Source organism: Suillus discolor (assembly GCF_016758755.1).
Source record: "Suillus discolor strain FC423 chromosome Unknown F5147scaffold_2, whole genome shotgun sequence".
Lineage (NCBI taxonomy): Eukaryota > Fungi > Basidiomycota > Agaricomycetes > Boletales > Suillaceae > Suillus > Suillus discolor.
In genome coordinates this window covers 431,836-448,586 of record NW_024541249.1, presented here as the reverse complement: position 1 = coordinate 448,586, position 16,751 = coordinate 431,836, and the positions used below count along the sequence as shown (strand labels likewise).

At 48.0% G+C, this 16,751-nt stretch overlaps 7 protein-coding genes across 7 annotated transcripts; 3 read left to right on the top strand and 4 right to left on the bottom strand.

Annotated features, from left to right (window-relative positions):
- Positions 1-295: 295 nt before the first annotated feature.
- F5147DRAFT_118872 (uncharacterized protein) lies at positions 296-3,235 on the bottom strand. Its single transcript, XM_041428111.1, has 7 exons — positions 3,032-3,235; positions 2,882-2,985; positions 2,576-2,830; positions 2,336-2,528; positions 2,207-2,285; positions 2,096-2,158; positions 296-2,034 (listed from the first exon to the last, which is right to left on the bottom strand). The coding sequence occupies exons 1-7, from the start codon at positions 3,164-3,166 to the stop codon at positions 416-418; spliced, it is 2,448 nt and encodes an 815-aa protein (XP_041299452.1). The 5' UTR covers positions 3,167-3,235; the 3' UTR covers positions 296-415.
- A 1,072-nt stretch (positions 3,236-4,307) lies between these two features.
- Positions 4,308-5,322, top strand: F5147DRAFT_118857 (uncharacterized protein). Its single transcript, XM_041428110.1, has 3 exons — positions 4,308-4,704; positions 4,753-5,039; positions 5,099-5,322. The coding sequence occupies exons 1-3, from the start codon at positions 4,647-4,649 to the stop codon at positions 5,246-5,248; spliced, it is 495 nt and encodes a 164-aa protein (XP_041299451.1). The 5' UTR covers positions 4,308-4,646; the 3' UTR covers positions 5,249-5,322.
- A 606-nt stretch (positions 5,323-5,928) lies between these two features.
- Positions 5,929-7,518, bottom strand: F5147DRAFT_664910 (pyridoxal phosphate-dependent enzyme beta subunit). Its single transcript, XM_041435052.1, has 6 exons — positions 7,314-7,518; positions 7,131-7,261; positions 6,962-7,076; positions 6,505-6,904; positions 6,254-6,445; positions 5,929-6,193 (listed from the first exon to the last, which is right to left on the bottom strand). The coding sequence occupies exons 1-6, from the start codon at positions 7,416-7,418 to the stop codon at positions 6,057-6,059; spliced, it is 1,080 nt and encodes a 359-aa protein (XP_041299450.1). The 5' UTR covers positions 7,419-7,518; the 3' UTR covers positions 5,929-6,056.
- Positions 7,517-8,845, bottom strand: F5147DRAFT_664907 (ADP-ribosylation factor family-domain-containing protein). The gene is made up of 6 exons (XM_041435051.1): positions 8,740-8,845; positions 8,600-8,665; positions 8,500-8,550; positions 8,196-8,447; positions 8,071-8,146; positions 7,517-8,019 (listed from the first exon to the last, which is right to left on the bottom strand). Exons 1-6 carry the CDS (start codon positions 8,765-8,767, stop codon positions 7,944-7,946), a joined length of 549 nt encoding a protein of 182 aa, XP_041299449.1. The 5' UTR covers positions 8,768-8,845; the 3' UTR covers positions 7,517-7,943.
- Positions 8,846-9,057: 212 nt separating this feature from the next.
- On the bottom strand, positions 9,058-11,254 carry F5147DRAFT_625233 (leucine rich repeat domain-containing protein). Its single transcript, XM_041432669.1, has 2 exons — positions 9,550-11,254; positions 9,058-9,498 (listed from the first exon to the last, which is right to left on the bottom strand). Exons 1-2 carry the CDS (start codon positions 11,204-11,206, stop codon positions 9,185-9,187), a joined length of 1,971 nt encoding a protein of 656 aa, XP_041299448.1. The 5' UTR covers positions 11,207-11,254; the 3' UTR covers positions 9,058-9,184.
- A 114-nt stretch (positions 11,255-11,368) lies between these two features.
- F5147DRAFT_664903 (uncharacterized protein) lies at positions 11,369-13,070 on the top strand. Its single transcript, XM_041435050.1, has 7 exons — positions 11,369-11,488; positions 11,537-11,633; positions 11,686-11,765; positions 11,815-12,138; positions 12,189-12,341; positions 12,393-12,725; positions 12,779-13,070. Exons 1-7 carry the CDS (start codon positions 11,447-11,449, stop codon positions 12,899-12,901), a joined length of 1,152 nt encoding a protein of 383 aa, XP_041299447.1. The 5' UTR covers positions 11,369-11,446; the 3' UTR covers positions 12,902-13,070.
- Positions 13,071-13,480: 410 nt separating this feature from the next.
- F5147DRAFT_647544 (HAD-like domain-containing protein) lies at positions 13,481-15,328 on the top strand (the record flags this gene model as incomplete). The annotated part of the gene is made up of 5 exons (XM_041433210.1): positions 13,481-14,542; positions 14,598-14,702; positions 14,765-14,914; positions 14,972-15,070; positions 15,122-15,328. The coding sequence occupies 5 exons, from the start codon at positions 13,481-13,483 to the stop codon at positions 15,326-15,328; spliced, it is 1,623 nt and encodes a 540-aa protein (XP_041299446.1).
- Positions 15,329-16,751: the final 1,423 nt, after the last annotated feature.

Below are 16,751 nucleotides of genomic sequence, written 5' to 3'. Positions count from 1 at the left end.
CCATCTGCACATTATAACTTAGCTACGCTCAGTCCAGCCCAACCATTTTAAGATTTATTCAGTAATATTGCATGAATATATTATCCAAGGATTAACTCTGATGAAGTAAAGACAATAACAAAAGAAAATTGAGCAAGATGCGGATTAACATGCAGTGAAGCAAGAGACGGGGGGGGGGAAGACGAAACGTGAATAATCATGCGAGCGGTTGGGTCTTATCGGTGTGAATGATGTGAGAACGTCGATACTGGTACTTTGTTTGCTCAGGGATTGAGGATGAACCGAGGATGACAAGGTACCAGATGGTCCTGGAACTTAGTGAACCAATCACAAGATAATTGTTAGTAGCATCAAAGCATCCAACTCCCCATGTATTGCCTAATCAACGTGGATTTTGAACAGGACATGATTCAAATTAATCAGACTTCATAAATATACTCCCATCTCTGGTCACCACGTCACCAAGCGTTCGTACTCTTCCGGTTCGTAGCAAGATGGCATGCAAACGTCCCAGGCTCAACATTGGACTGGGAGATTCAGCTTTGACAGGGATATTATCAAAGTCGACCTGGTAGCCCATCAAACGTATCCTACGCTTCTTGTCGATGCCCTGGGAGAGCAACGCGTCCCGTACTTGGCTTAAATCTTTGGATATCCTACGTGAAGATGATTGCTTGATGTTTGGAGTCTCTTCGTGTGACTGCCTAATATCCAATGTGACGGCGTGGTTGCTCTTCCCGTTTGGGACGGTGGATATTACTCTTTCGTCTTCATTGACAGGTCTTGCGGGCTCAGGCCCAGGTTCCGTTTCATCCGCCACATTTTTTCTGCGCTTGTGAGAAGCGAGTGGAGACGAAAATGTGGGCGACTCCCGTCTTCTTTTGTATATCCCGGATGTCTTGTCAAGCACTTCTATAGCCTTGCCTTTACCCTTCCGAGAGCTCATGAAACTGGGTGCCTTCCAAGCCTCTGCATCGTGTGAAGGGGCCTGGCTTGTTGGTTCGCCTGAGGTTGTTCGGGGTACAATGGGGGGTATGACTTCGGACTGGGATAGTGAAAAGCTAGGGGAACCAGAGAACAATGAATGCATAGACGAATCGGAGGGTTGCGGTGAGGTGTCCCTCATGGGTTTGTGTCTGTCCAATGGGTCTCCGGGTGCTTGTGAGGGAGTGGTATGCACAACAGCGGGAATCTCAATACCATCAACCGGGTCAACATCCATCGTATCAGGATCTTCAGTCGTCAATTGTTGTAGGACTTGATGTGCATGTGGGTCGGTGTCGGATGGTTGATGATCGCCATGACCGAGATTCTCATGAACGTCCCAGTTGATGACACCCGGAGAAGAAGCACGATCACCGCCCCAATGACCGAGTTGGTCATCTGGAGGCATTAACGAAGCTCCACGATCTGTGCCTGAGAGGCTCTGTTTGACAGCAGCGGGTGTCGATGTTGGTCCTGGCTTGAATTCTTGCGTCAGCTGGGATGGAAACGGGGGTCGATATGACTGTGATTGAGTGAACAGTTGTGATGAAGGTTCCGACTGTGGTTGAGATTGAGACTGAGATTGAGTTCCCGAAGTATCAGAATTGGGGACGAGAATCTGAGTTGGACCTGAGTGATCAGCTGGTAACAGCGGTACACCAGGGTGAGGAACTCTTCGCTTTATGTTTCTACGAATGTGGGTAGGAAATGAGGAAGGTGTTGCAGGTATGGGGGACGAATCTGAAGGGGATGGATGAAGACTTGACCGTCTAATGCGCTGCGCGGGTGTGGGCGGGCGAAGGGGCGAAGTAGCAGGGGGTGTGGATGGTTCGTGTAAAGGACCATTTTCCTCCGGCGAAGCTCCTGCGTTTACACAGTGATTTGGAATATCGTCGTCTCCATCATGAGCTGGAGATGGCAGCACTCCAGTAGGGCTTCCAGGCGCAGATGAAGGCCATTCTGAGGTTCTGGGTGTGGTCTGCTCATTTATGTCTTGCTCAGGTGTACGTGTACATGTGCGCGGTGGGGTACAGGGTTGAGATCTTGCGACTGTATTTCGGTTATAGTCAACGCTCCCGCTAATGCATTGTGGTTGTGACGTGGGGCTTACCAACGACCACATTATCAGGAGGTACACACTCTTCGACAGGAGGCTGGCCCATTTGAGGTTGTTCTACGCGTGAATCAAGCTTATGATGTATGTAATAAGTTGCACACGTACCACCAGCGAGCGTTTGCACTTCGTCACCATCACCAGGATCTATTGTAGCTGTCCAGATATCTTTCAAGTTCTCGATACGCTGATAAACACGGTTGAACGAACGAATTCTCACGAATTCCACAAACTTACTGCCCAGCGCTTGCGATATTCCCTCATTAGATCGGCCCTTCGGACAGGACGTTCTGGCGAGACATGGGGTGAATTGTGTTCTGGTTCCCGAGCCTGAAGCATTATGGGAGGTGCTTCCACATGGTTTATGGCTGGACAGATTTCCTGGAGTTGTGAATCTGCTGCATTTGGTTGAACACGCATTAGGACATCCCTGTTGCAGTTTAGAAAATGCTCATGCGAAGATTTATTGATACTCACCCGCCATTGCCGCCTTGTCGGAGTCCGCGGACCCATGCCTTCACTCGAGAGTTCATTTCAACGTCCTGCGGTGAACCGAAAACGCCCAAACCAGAGCCAACAAATTTAACAACACCAGCTTCTAGAGCTATATGAGGGACCTCGCTCAAATTCGAACGATTGTTCCCAACAGGAATTCGTACGAAGATGGGGCGAAATTGCCCGATGAAGAAGATAGCATGCTTTGCTTCTGTGAGCCTTCGACCTTGCAAATCCCTGTAGCAATACGTCAAATAGAAGTTGACAAGAGCCAAGTATGCAACTCACTTCATATATTGCAACACGGCGTCTTTAGTGAAACACACGGGAATACTGTATTCCTTATCGGACACTCTCCCCCATATTGCTGCGTCTGGGTTGTATGTTAAAAACTGCAGCAGTCAGTGCTGAGAGCATAAAATGAGCAGAAGTACGTACTTCGAGTATTTGAACTCTCTTCTTCTTGCTAGGTGATATGGCTTCGAGAGGGACATCAGTAAATGACTTTCCACACGTTTCGGCAACTTTGATTATATACTGCGATATCCATTGGACAGGAATGGACTCGGACATCACGACGCGAAAGGTGAAAGCGGACGTCCTTTGAGCGCGAGCTCCTAAGGCCTAATTGACTGAACAAACACAACGCGGTATGTCACGCGTGTTGTCACAGTTGTGATTTTGTCACGACGGCGGTGGCCGGTCTCTATTATCTAACACCTTTTCCTTTGTTTACCTCGGAATGGCATCCGTATAACATTGGTCTTGTGTCGGACATGGCATGAAAGCAGCAGCGGTCAGTAACTCGGACATTCCTCCTTTCCAGGCGTTTAATAATTCAAGAATACCTTTCACCGCTGTTCAGCTGACACTGATTGGCTCTACGCCGGGCCCTCACTGGCATGTCATAAAATGGCATTTTATTGAAAACATAAGAAGTTTGTCACCGTGAGTGATTCAGATTGCCTTTATTACTCCTCAGCCCACGTTGAACCGCTCACCATGCACGATGGTCACTATCAATACCCGGATAATTTTGGTTTTGACCCTCGGAAGTCTCACATACGGCTATGCTTCAGTGCTATCTTCAATACATGGATAGCCTGGTTTTGTTCAGCACTTCAATATTTATACAATAAGCGATGCTGGAGGCATCCTTGTAGCCCTCACAGTTGGTTACATGTACGACAAGCACAGTCGTAAGATTACTATGAACACTGCTGCTCTGATTTGCATCAGTGGCGGAGCCCTTCAAGCAGACTCAATTAATGTTGCTATGCTTCTCGTGGCACATTTCATCACTGTATGTAGGATTGGAATGCTCGTTTTTCTCATACCTATTTTCCAGGAAGAAATCTCCCCTCCCGTGGCCCTTCTCGTTAGCCAACATGGCATTTGTTGTTTTATTACCCGAACCGACGATCTGACCATGATACAATACAAGGGGCTTGGGTCGTTTTAGGGTATCTAGACTAGTGTGCGGGATTTTTTTTCCTCCGCACTCAGCTTTCAGTGGCACTTCTGTCTTGCTCTCTGATGTATCTTTCTCCTTGGCTTATTTTGCTGCAGTCTATCGGTTTCCGAGTCCTCGCGTTGGTGTAAGTTGTATTATTGTGTATTTAGGATTCCTCAGCTGATGAATTCATGAAGTACTTATGCAAGGTGCCATGCAGAAAGTCAGGATATTATCTCTCGCCTTCATGTCGACGGAAATATTGCGGACGCCGACAAGGTTTCATATGCCCAAAAAGATTTCCATCAACTGGTCAAACACGTAGAAATGTAGTTGCATGCATGCATCGCTGTAGGTGGCGCCCGCCAGATGTATAGCAAGGCATCGTACCGTGAAAGGATGATGATTGGGTTCTTCACGCAATACTCTCCCCAAGCTACTTGGTGTAATGGTCATCTCGTATACCTCCCATGCTTTTCCCTGTCTTGTCGACACACTGATAAACCCGGAACAGACTACATAGTTAATTTGTATAACGACTTGGGCTTTAACGGGGAATTGGTTTAGATCCTCAGTGCACTATATGTTACGGCTGCAACAATGGCGACATTCCTTGCATCCTTTGTCATGGATTTCGTTGGACGAGTGCATCTCCTCAGTACGTTTGTTTGACTTTTGCCTATCATTTTGTTATACGCCGATATAGTCATTGGAATGATTGGACGTATGGTCATCCTCATGATCACGTTCGGCCTAGAATACGCCGAACACATGGGCATCAATAATCGCTTAGCGGAAAATCTCTTGGCGTGTTCTTTATCTTCTTCTACGCAGGAGGCATGGAAGCGACTTTATATGTGCACTGCTCTGAGATCTTCCCCACCCACATCCGCTCGCAGGGAATGGCGTTCTCGATGTTCGGCCCGTTGCTTTCGACTGTGGTATTCCTTGAAGCAGGTTCATGTCACGATTTTATGGCGACATTTCCTAGAGGTAAGCCTAACGCGCTCGAACTTCCTAATCGCTTGAATTTCTTGACGACACTGAAATAGACGAAGGGACTTTCGCTTGAAGATATCAATACGACATTTGGGAATGAGGTAGCGGCTCACTTCTCAAATCTCAGAGATTACTCGTCAAGAAATTATGAATCCAACAAGGGAAGGTATCTAACACAGAGGGTGCATAGTACGGCCGGGTAGTACCGGAAACTTATGCGACGTCTAGCCGTTCTTTTAATCATGGTGTTGATATATCACAACGCAAATTAGATCAGGTTGTGTTATTTGCTGCGTGCTTGATATGTCCAACTCAAAAGGGGTTTTTTTTTCACCAGTGGTGCTTCTTGCGGTGCGTATCGTTGTCAGGTGACAAAATGGATGTAACCTACGCTGGAAAGTGCGCCCTGAAAACGCCAACAAATGAGCGACAGGTGGGGCGTTTGCGGCTGATGGATCGCAGATTCTTCAAGACACGAGCACCAATCGTGAACCATGGGATTTTAATCATAGGTTGCCCCTTCTACAGATATCAGATGGAAGAAGTCCAGAGTGCAACGATATAATGCGCAACGTTATCTGACAGTATTCGCCGCGCTATAAAACCGACGAGTTCCGAGGAAACGCGAGAAATAAGGTGGCCAGTTGCCATGCATAAGTTTATGGCTTTCAAAGCCTCAAGGCTGACCCCTGCTGCCCCTTCGTAAAAATCGCTTAACTGGAAGTGAACATGAATACAATCAAACAATGTTGAATACTTGATCAGCGAATTAATCTACTAGTGATTTCATACTGCCTGCCAGTGAATGCATGGCCTGTATCCATTATGGTTGCCCAGTCAGGTGGGGACGTGAGGTGAACACTGCATCGACAACCTTGCGTGATAAAGACCTCCTAAACGGACTGATACGGAATGGCCTTGTTACTTATCTCTCAGCCCCTCGGCAGAGTTCAGATCGGCATGCCCAGAATTCCAAGACCATGATAGATCAATGTAATAACAACAATTTGATCAATCTAGAACTGTGTACTTCCTCAGATATTCTGGTATAGCATCTCCTAGCCCTTTCGACTCTAGCCACTTCTTGGAGAACAAACGACTCTGGTATCGATATGCGCCATCGCACAGTACAGTCACAACTTTGGAACCTGATAGATAGAATCGAGCTTTAATATGGGTAATGAGATGTAGTTGACCTCTGTACTTACCCTTGCCTAGCTTTTGAGCAAGTTCAACAGCTGCAACGACATTCAAGGCCGAGGAAGCACCTAGGTATAAACCTTCGCTATCAAGAAGCTGGTACACCATGGATATTGACTTCTCATCCGATATGTGCAAAGCTCCCGACAGGTCATTGACAAATGTGCCCAGGTTATTTGTGACACGGCCTTGACCAATACCTGTGTGGTTGCAGAATAGAATGCTCAGCCATGACGACTCCAGATAGAAAAAGTCTCACCTTCTGTGATGGAACTTCCGCCACGCTCAACGAGTTTTCCACCGCTAGAGATATATTTGTATAAGACACTGCCAGGCGGATCGGCGAGCCATATCTGCGTCTTGGGGTTCTTTTGCTTCAGATACTTGCCAACTCCAGCCAGAGTGCCACCAGTACCGGTTGAGCATACAAAACCGTCGATGTCACCCTTCGTCTGTTCCCATATTTCGGGTCCAGTAGAGATATAGTGTGCATACGTATTGGCGGTATTGTCAAATTGGTCTGTCCATATGGCATTCTCCAGCTTTTCAGCATACTCCTTCGCCTGGTGGTTATAGTTCAATGGATTCTCGTAGGGCACCGCAGGTACTGGGTGCACTTCGGCACCGAGCATGCTGAGAAGGTCAATCTTCTCTTGGCTCTGAGTGCCAAAGCATCAGTAAAGGAGATAGTAACCAGGTAGTTGGGTGTACTTCACCTGAGTGTTAGGCATGAATATAACACATTTGTAACCCCTGGCTCTACAGACATGGGCAAGACCAATACCAGTGTTGCCTGCGGTACCTTCGACAACGGTTCCACCGGGCTTTATGCTGCGTACATCCTCGACGTTAGTACTTATCGCACTACGTGCTACTCCCACTCACCGACCCTTCTCCTCCGCATCCAGAACTATACCAACAGCGGCACGGTCTTTAATGCTGCCTCCAGGATTTTGGAATTCAGCCTTTCCATATATCTTGCTTCCCGTTTGCTCCGACAGCGTCTTGAGATAGATCTGATCATGGTGTTAAAAAGGATTCCACTGTCGTTGCGCGGTGATTCCTCACCAATGGTGTATTTCCCACTGCACCGGTAAAACCGTCAACAGCGATGTTGTTGGTCGCAAATCCTCTAGTTTGTTGTATAATAGCCCGTCGCAAAGCCGATAGCATGATAATTCAGAGAAAGGAACAATTATGCAAGAGGTGGCGCACACTAGTAGTCATCCATGAGAGAATGGAGCGGGCCTGATGGCGAGCACGGCATTTAGAGGTCATCATGTGTCTATATTCCTGGGTATTATAATTTACAGTGAGACTTGGCAAGTGAATTTAATTATAATGCGGGTTATCGATATCCTCATTGCTCGCTATGCCCATATGGCGAATTATACGGTAATCATGTATGAAGAGGAATATATCGTCACATCAAAGAGCAAAACTATCCATTAAGATGTAGAGATAAAGACACCCGAAGAACAGAAAAGCGCTCAGATGAATCTAGAACAGAGCAAGAAAAAAGGGCAGGGCTGAATGAAGAAGCTCAGACATAGAATAGGTAGTCTGTCATACATGCAGAGTCGTGCAGGCCATAATAGAGAGCATAACGTGGGTGTCAACGAGAGGCGAAGACACAGCTGAATCGAAGTAGGTGGTATGGACGAGGGTATCAAGGTCTTGCGTATTCTGCTGTATCGTTCATGGCTGGCGTTTCTTCACGTTCTGGTTCAGCCACTGAAGGCCTTCGAACAATCCTTCACCCGTCGTGGCACAACTGCGGCACATGGAGTAAGCAACGTTCTCCCGGCGCGAACGAAATACTGACCTTGGGTGGACATACCACGAGCGATCCCGCATGCGGTGGAGACCCAATTTTTCTGTTACCTCGGCAGGAGACATAGCTAGAGAAGAAATTAGCCTTTATCCAATAGTACAAAAAGGTCGCCGTACCTCCGGGAAGGTCCTGTTTGTTCGAAAACACGAGTAATAGACATTCCTTCATCTCTCTATCGCTCAATATGCGATGCAGTTCCTGCTTTGCTTCGTCGATTCTCTCTCGGTCTTGGCTGTCGACGACGAACACAAGCCCTTGGGTGCCTGTGTAATAATGTCTCCACAGCGGTCGGATCTTGTCCTGGCCTCCAACATCCCAGACATTGAATTTCACATTCTTGTAGGTGACGGTCTCCACGTTGAAGCCAACTAAATGCGCATCATAAGTTTTCAAGCTGACCCATAGTACACGGGTACTTACCCGTAGGTATGGTGGTCACGGACTGGTTCAATTTGAGTTTGTAAAGAATAGCTGCGGCAAAATGTTCAACACAGCAAGCAAACGAACAAAGTCAGCTCACTTGTCTTCCCCGCAGCGTCAAGGCCAAGCATCAGCAACCTCATCTCCTTGTTGCCGAACAATCTGCCTGTTAGACATGCCGTTCAGTGGAATTACACACGATAGACATCATTTCGACCACGCCCGGGACAAAACACTCACCGAGTGCCTTTGACAAGTTAGCTCCCATGATGATATATAGATTCAAAGGTAAAGAGCGACAGAGGCGGGTTTAGTGCCACAAGCAATGGTATCGAAAGACTGAAAGCAGGTAAACCAGGAAAAGAAACACTGGAAGTAAACACACGCCATTTCAGACCCCGAACACCTCCTTGCAATGCCTTCCATGTACGACCATCGCTTCGAGCAGCTTCCAGTGATGAAATGAAAACCCGCTTCTGATACACGTTATATTGCTAGTTTTATTCGTGCTTCCTCGCCGGAAATGCGGAAGAACTTAAAATAAGAGTCAAGCAGGGATAGGACCACGGCCAGTGTAGTGATATGTAATGAGATTATCGATAGTACAATATTAATGGAAGAGTCCAGACCAATGGATACATGCAAGATGGGTATATCCTACTAAATTACCAGCATGATAAGAAATCTAACCCGCAGCAACTCCTGGTGATGGCGTCTGACTCTGGCTGAACACCTTTAGCCAACCATCTCCCATGTCAGAACGCAGGGCTTGCATCCGCGCTCGATAGAGCTCTGCATCTCGTATCTGACTCTGACTCTGACCCTCGTCTGGTAAATCAAACACCGTGCTCGCTCTTTGGTAGCCTGATTTGCCATTCGGTGAATGTGGACGTAGTATACGAACAGTGGCCGACGGTGAGCGCAGCGAGCTCGCGGGGCCAACAGAGATCCCTGGCGGCGCTATAGTACCTCCTTTATTTGAGGAATAAGACTGACCATCTAAAACACAGTAAGTCTAGTGAATGCTAAATATTTAAAGAAGTGCCTCACCTGTTCCATGCACAGGGGCCAGGTCGACGATGCGCTTGACTTTCCGCTTTCTCTTCCCTGCAACAGCACCTGTTAGCATAGGAGAACCATGAGATGGCGACGAGGGTCCAGATAGCGGAGTGTCCATGGCATTATGCGTCCCTGTACAAAAGGGTGCCATCGCCTTCGGACTGCCTACTGGTACGACAGGCGGAGAGGGGAGAGTCTCAACCGTGTTTACTGATAACGGCTGGTCAGACAGTGATGCACTGAGACTGCGCTTCTCATAAAACCCTGGTGATGCCCCATCGAGCTTGATGTACTTGTCCTCCTTCAGGAAAAGGTCAAAGCATGCGGTGCGATAGTTGTCCTCGTACTCGGTGAGCGGATTCCCTTCAATCCATACCTCCATGATGTTAGGTAATGTTGCCAGTCGCCCAATCTCAGCGCTCTCCTCTATGTGGTTTGAGCGCAAGTCGACGCGCTCAAGTGCCATTAGACGCTCGAGGCCACAAATAGATTCAAGCCGGTTGCGGGAGAGATTGATATTGAGAACTTGGCCAAGGTGCGTGTAAATACCAAGGACCGAATCAATCATGTTATCGGAGAGGTTGAGGGAGACGAGGTTATGCAGTGTGGCAAGACCATGCGGCACAGACACGAGGAGGTTAGATGATAGGTCGAGATAGCTAAGCGAGGTGAGGTATGGTAAGGGGTCAGTGGGAAGAAAAGCGAGAGCATTATCTGCCAGCGATAAGTGCTTCAATAATGACCATTTATAGGGCGAGAGGGGAGCAGCAGGTGAAGGCACAGGAGGTGTTAAATCGTCTTCATCATCTTCGGGAACGGACTCGGGTAGGCGAGTACTCTGGAAAGAGCGTTGTGAACGAGGTATGCGTCTGCTTCTCACGTCGCTCGTGGTACCATCTCTTCGAGCCTGGTCATCCAGCACGGCACCAATAAAGATATCAGTGACGTCCTCCAGGCCACTGCGCTGAACTGTTAAACTCCGTAGACTTTCCGCCAGCCTATCCCACCCAAGTAATGTCCGTGGGTCTATATCAACGCACTCCAAGGTCTGAATATTCTTGAATGCGTCAAGTGGGAGTGCATTCTGATTGGGTGGTTCACCTGCAAGCTCGGCGATGACTTTCGGGCCTGGTGCCCTGATGGATAGAGCAGGGAGCTTTGTAAAAGAGCTGTAAATATACTTGAGCTCCGCATCTATGGTTTGCGGCTCCTGTCTTCCCCACCACCCTACTCCAAGGGACAAACCAGATACGGCGGAAAGGGACGAGCGAAATGACGCGAGAGAAAGTGTGTCGGAATTGTCAGAATCAGGGTACAGATCGATGTGCGTGTAATGCATCGGCTTTGAGGGATTGTCGACCCTCACATCTAATGTGCCAATGTCAATTCCAAGCGCCTCTAAGCGCATAAGAATGTAAAATAGTCTGTGCGTGTCGATATTGAATGTAACAGGTTTCGGAAGAACAGGTGATGGCATTTGTGAATCATAAGAAAACCAACCAGCGAGATTGAAGACAGAGGTGTTATTGGTAGAGGGACGCTGTATACGCCTTCGTCGAACGAAGCCAGCTTCTGCTAGTCCCATCTCATTGTTTCTGATGAATGTTGCGATTCTGCGCAGATAATCGTCGCCTGGCTGTGGTTCCATGATGACTACGGTGAATAGAAAGATAGGCCTTATGACCAGCAGGCAGCCAGGCAGCCGAGCGGAAACCTGTCTAAGTAGGACCCCGCATACCCCATTCTGTGACATAACGTCGTGACAACATATCGTGACAAGATTGAAACGCGTCAGTCTGCTCTTGAAGCTCATCATCATCAGTAAGACATCGACAAGCTCAAAGACCAAATCTTGATCGTAGTCGTATTAGATCATTAATTGCCCATCATGAAGTTAACGATAAAGACGCTCCAGCAGAAGATGTTCCAGGTGTGTAACGTTACCTATTGTCTTCAACAATCCCTTACGCGAATAAAGCTCGAAGCCGAGGGGTCAGAAACCATCGCAGATTTGAAGCAGAAGATATCAAACACACAGGGCCATTCTGTAGAAAGCCAAAAGCTCATCTTTTCTGGTACGGCCTTGCAGTCATTTCACAGCATCACAGTGTTCATCCGGCATCGCAGGCAAGATTCTTACAGATGACAAGACAGTTGCATCGTGCGAGATCAAGGAAAAGGACTTTTTGGTATTGATGGTTTCGAAGGTTTGCAGTGGTTTCCACCTGTCAGATGTCAAGTTCACCGTGATCGTAGTCTAAACCTACGCCAGCTCAACCTCCCCCGGTAATTGCCTCGACATCGACGCCACAGCCTGAGGCTGCCGCACCTGCCCCAGTAGCACCTCAGGTTCTAGCACCAGCCCCTGAAACACCAGCACCAGCACCTGTTGCGCCATCTGCACCTCCTGCTGCCCCCGCGGCAGCACCTATAACGGCTGACGGCAGCTTTTTGACTGGAGAAGCGCTCCAGTCGACAATCAATAATATGGTTGAGATGGGTTTTGAACGTGAACAAGTCATTCGCGCTCTGAGAGCCAGTTTTAACAACCCTGATCGTGCTGTCGAATACTTGATGACGGTAGTTCAATATCACTCATTTTATTTGTCTGATACTCATCTAAACCACAGGGCATTCCTGCGCATCTCATGCATGAAGCAGCAGGCCCTGCTACGCGACCAGCGCAGACGGGGGGTGTAGCACCTACTACTCCCTCCGCACCTGCACCTACCGCACCTGCAGTCCAACCTGCCCCAACTGGTCAACCCCAGAATTTGTTTCAAGTTAGTACCCTGATTTCTTTTTTTCAACCGGACTCATAAACGCAAACGTAGCTTGCGCAGCAACAACAGCAACAGCCTGGTGGCAGAGGTACAGCAACCGCTGGTGCGGGAGCTGGGGTTGGAGAAGTTGATCTAGAGGCCCTTCGAAACCACCCCCAGTTTCAGCAATTGCGTCAGTTAGTCCAAACCAACCCAAATCTGCTTGCGCCGTTGGTTCAGCAAATTATGGAGCAAAATCCACAACTCGGACAAATATTCGAAAATAACCCTGAAGCATTAATGCAGTTGCTGAATGGGGGTGACGATGCTGAAGGCGATGGTGCTATGCCACCCGGCGCACAAGTAATACATATTACGCCGGAGGAGCAGGCTGCGATTGGTCGGGTAAGTTCCCTCCGCACGCGTCCTGAACTTGCGCTTATTGTACGTGGCTACAGTTGGAGGCTTTGGGTTTCTCGCGCCAGAAAGCTGCTGAGGCATATCTAGCGTGTGATAAGAATGAGGAACTGGCAGCCAATTACTTGTTTGAGACAGGTTTTGATGACGAGGAGGACCAATGATGGGCTGTGACGTGTTTGTGGAGTTCTTTGCATTGTTATGGTTCATGTAGTAATTCAAAGCTGAATCAAGCTACCTAAGCTACAACTGGATGGAGCTGCATCAAAATGAAAAGCGGTGTATAGTTGATCCAAGATTAGTTTGTGATTTATTTATTATTGAAGGAATACCTCACCTCGGCTTAGACTCAAGTTGCGTGACCTGACATGCTCGCGGGGTGATCGGAGAGAGGTCATCAATAAGCGTTTCTCGTATAATCGACGTACCCTGGCCCTACCTATGAAAGTTCAGTGAGAGCATTATAAATTGCAGCCCGCGGAGTCTATCAAAATTTGAATGTAAACATTGTATAGACAGCGTGCGCCGTGTGTTTTACCGCGTGTGAATGTTATAACGTACAAGCAGACAGTATCCGCATGTTGTTGTGGTGTGTTGCTTGGCCGCCTTCTCGTCCTTCATCCTTCCTCTCTTTCCTTTTCCCCAGCATACCCAAAAGCTTTTCAATACCGCAAGCATCATTACTGTTACTCGGTTTGAAAAGTTACCAATTATTTTCACAGCTTGTTCTAGTCTTCCATCCCATGGCATCCCAAGACTCGCCACTAGCGGACGACAAGGACGTTCAGACGCGCGAGCAGGCGTCTCAAACGCCAGCCATCGGGAATGGCTCTACAGGCGTAGACACTAGTGCGCAAGCGCACGAGCAGTCACCTACATCGTCTTCGGAAGCGGACAAGGATATTAACCCAAACCCTTCTAACACCGTTTCTACCTTCGGTTTACCAGGCGAACGCGAAAACGTGAAGCCCAGTGAAAAGGAGAAAGACAAGGACAAGGGTTCTTTAGCTACGACAACCCAGACCCACCCCAATACAACTTCTACCAGCGCTACGTCTAGCACCGCTCGTCGGTTTTCCAGAAAGGTCAAACCTGCGTCAAAAACTACTAAATCTTCAACTGCTTCGTCTAGCTCTGCACGCGAGAAGACTACTTCCAATAATCATACCAGAGACGAAAATAAGTCTGTCAGAGGTTCTCAGAAAAAGGAATCATTCATCGCCAAACTCGTGCGCAAACTCGTGCCATGTGTCGCTCCCAATGATCGTACACATGCGATTGAGGTCGATGTCGACGACGCCACGCGACCCAAGGCCACTGACGCGGTCAACGGTGCCTCAGCGCCCGTAGCCGATACCAGTGCGCCCAGCGAAAAGCAGGTTGAAGTGAAGGAACAGGAACGGGAAAAGCCAAATCTTGTGGTAGAGGTATCCCCTCCTGCAATGGAAACCGACCCCGCAGAAATCGAGGTTATTGTACCCCCCACGCCAACCAAGGCTCTCCTCCCAATATCTGAAACAGAGGGGGTGACCAGCGGGGCAGTCCAACCTCCAGGATCGACTGGTACAGACATTTTCTCCCCCTCACTATCAACTCCTGTAGATGTATCACACACATCATCTGCAAGCACCCCATCACATGCTGGAGATACCTCGCATACAGCAACCGATTCAGAGGGTAGCTTCACGGACGAAGAGGGTCACGGGGAACCGGAGGAGCCCGAAGTGGAAGAAGGGGAACCGATGGAGGAAGACGACGAAGATGCTCTGATCCTCAATGGAGGTGCAGGTATTCCGATAGGGCCTGTGAGTTTTTTAATTCCTCTTGATGACGCTAACACTGATTTGGTTTCAAAATAAGGATGGCGAACTGCGCCCGCTCCTGCCACCGATAGCCCCCCACCACGTGGGGCGCAAGTGCCTCGTTCTTGACTTGGACGAGACCCTTGTACACAGCAGTTTTAAGGTGGATTTTTCGGCTTCTCGATCTAGTGCTGCTTCTGACACGTTTTTTCGGCCGCTCTACAGTCCATTCAACACGCGGATTACGTTGTTCCAGTGGAAATTGAGTATCATTGGCACAATGTGTACGTGATCAAGCGCCCGGGGGTCGACAATTTCCTGAAGAAGATGGGCGAAATTTACGAGGTGGTGGTCTTTACTGCTAGCTTAAGCAAGGTTCGAGGGGTCGTTTTTATTTCCTTGATATTTTTGACTGATTTTTATCGTGTACAGTATGCAGACCCAGTTTTAGATAAGCTAGACATTCATCAAGTGGTGTCACATCGATTATTCAGAGAGAGTTGTTATAATCACAAGGGGAACTATGTTAAGGTAATAGAAGCATATTTCCCGTATGTTTCGTCGCTAACTTGCTCTATGTAGGACCTTTCTCAATTGGGCCGTCCTATTGCGGACACCATCATTCTGGACAACTCTCCAGCATCATACATTTTTCACCCTAACAATGCGGTCCCTGTCTCATCGTGGTTCAATGACCCGCATGACACGGAACTCACCGATCTTTGTCCTTTCCTTTCGGACCTTGCCGAAGTGAGAGATGTTCGGGGTGTCTTGGATGGCGGTCTGTAGGGGTAGTGGGTACATGAGATACGAGGAAGAGGAACATTACAGGAGAGCAGTAGGCTCGCGAGCACAAATTCTTTGAGTGTTGTGATGCTGGTCAAGCTCTCCTGTTTTTTATTACAGGTCAATGCAACGCACTTCATATCCCAATGTTGTGCACTATCCCACAAGTTTTATCGCATCCTTGCTCTACGTCTCGATGGCGCCTTTGGCCGATTATGCGATCTTTTCTCCTTCCGCCCTCTCCGCATTGCCCTCATCATGACCCCCTTCACCCATCCTGCATCTGTTACGATTTCCCATGCCCAATATACCCTACATATCTAACATGACTTTCAATGCCCAAGTGTATTGGCAAAACTTTGATGACGATACCCTTTTCTTCCATCTCACTCCACGTATGTTCTTGCATCGAAACTCTTCCACGTAATCGCTTCTGTGTTACCATTTGACATTATTGCCTCGTTCTATTATTTCTTGCTCTGTGGCTGGTTCTATATGAAGTAGCTACTCGCATCTTTTCGTACTCTTCCCTGTCCATTCCTCCGTGGTATGGTCGCATGCCTTTATGGTGCGTCCCTTTGTTGATCTCAGACCTCGACCACGTATCTGACCATCTACAGGCGGTTTTTCTCCCATTCATGGATGCATTCATACACGTCGATCGTCACTGGCAATCTCCATCTTGCGGCTAAAAGTATCGCGATACACACACCTCATTTTTTTTACTCGCGTCGCTGTAGCTTAGCATTTTCCTTGTTTTATTGAATGTTTATTGCACTCGGCGACGCACCACTTTCCTTCCTTCCTTCCCACTCTTTCCTTTTTTTCCCAAGCCTTCTTTCTATCTCCCTTACACAGAAAAGCACGAAATCCTGACGAACTTCTATGATCATGTTACATATCCACGATTATATATTATATTTTCTCTGCTCTGTTGAAGTCATGGGATGTGACTGGTTTTTGTCTGCATCAGGACTCGGGACGCGTTTATTGATCGTCGATCATCGAATCGATCATCCAGGTATGTATGGCAAGCGGAAAGCAGCGTTGTCTAGGATCAGTTCCCAATGCAGACCACCTCAACGTGTTCATAAACCCACCGCAAAACTTGTAGCTTGCATAACCACTGATCAAAATGTTCGGCCGGGTTAGTAGAGGTTGAATCAAGAGGTGTAGCACCGTGTAAATTGAATGAGGACATGCAAAGCACCATAAGTACGTAGGATAGCGAGTCAAGCAGGTTGTAGACTACATGAAAACAATTGTAAAGCGTGAAGTCGAGGCCGAGGCCGAGTATGAAAAAATTGAGAAGCTGCGTGAAATCATCGATCAGCGGTTCAGAAACTAATGGCGGAGATAGCGAAATGAACGGAGCGATCAAACAACTAATGTACGGGCAGTGTGAAGTGGTTGAGTAGCTACACGA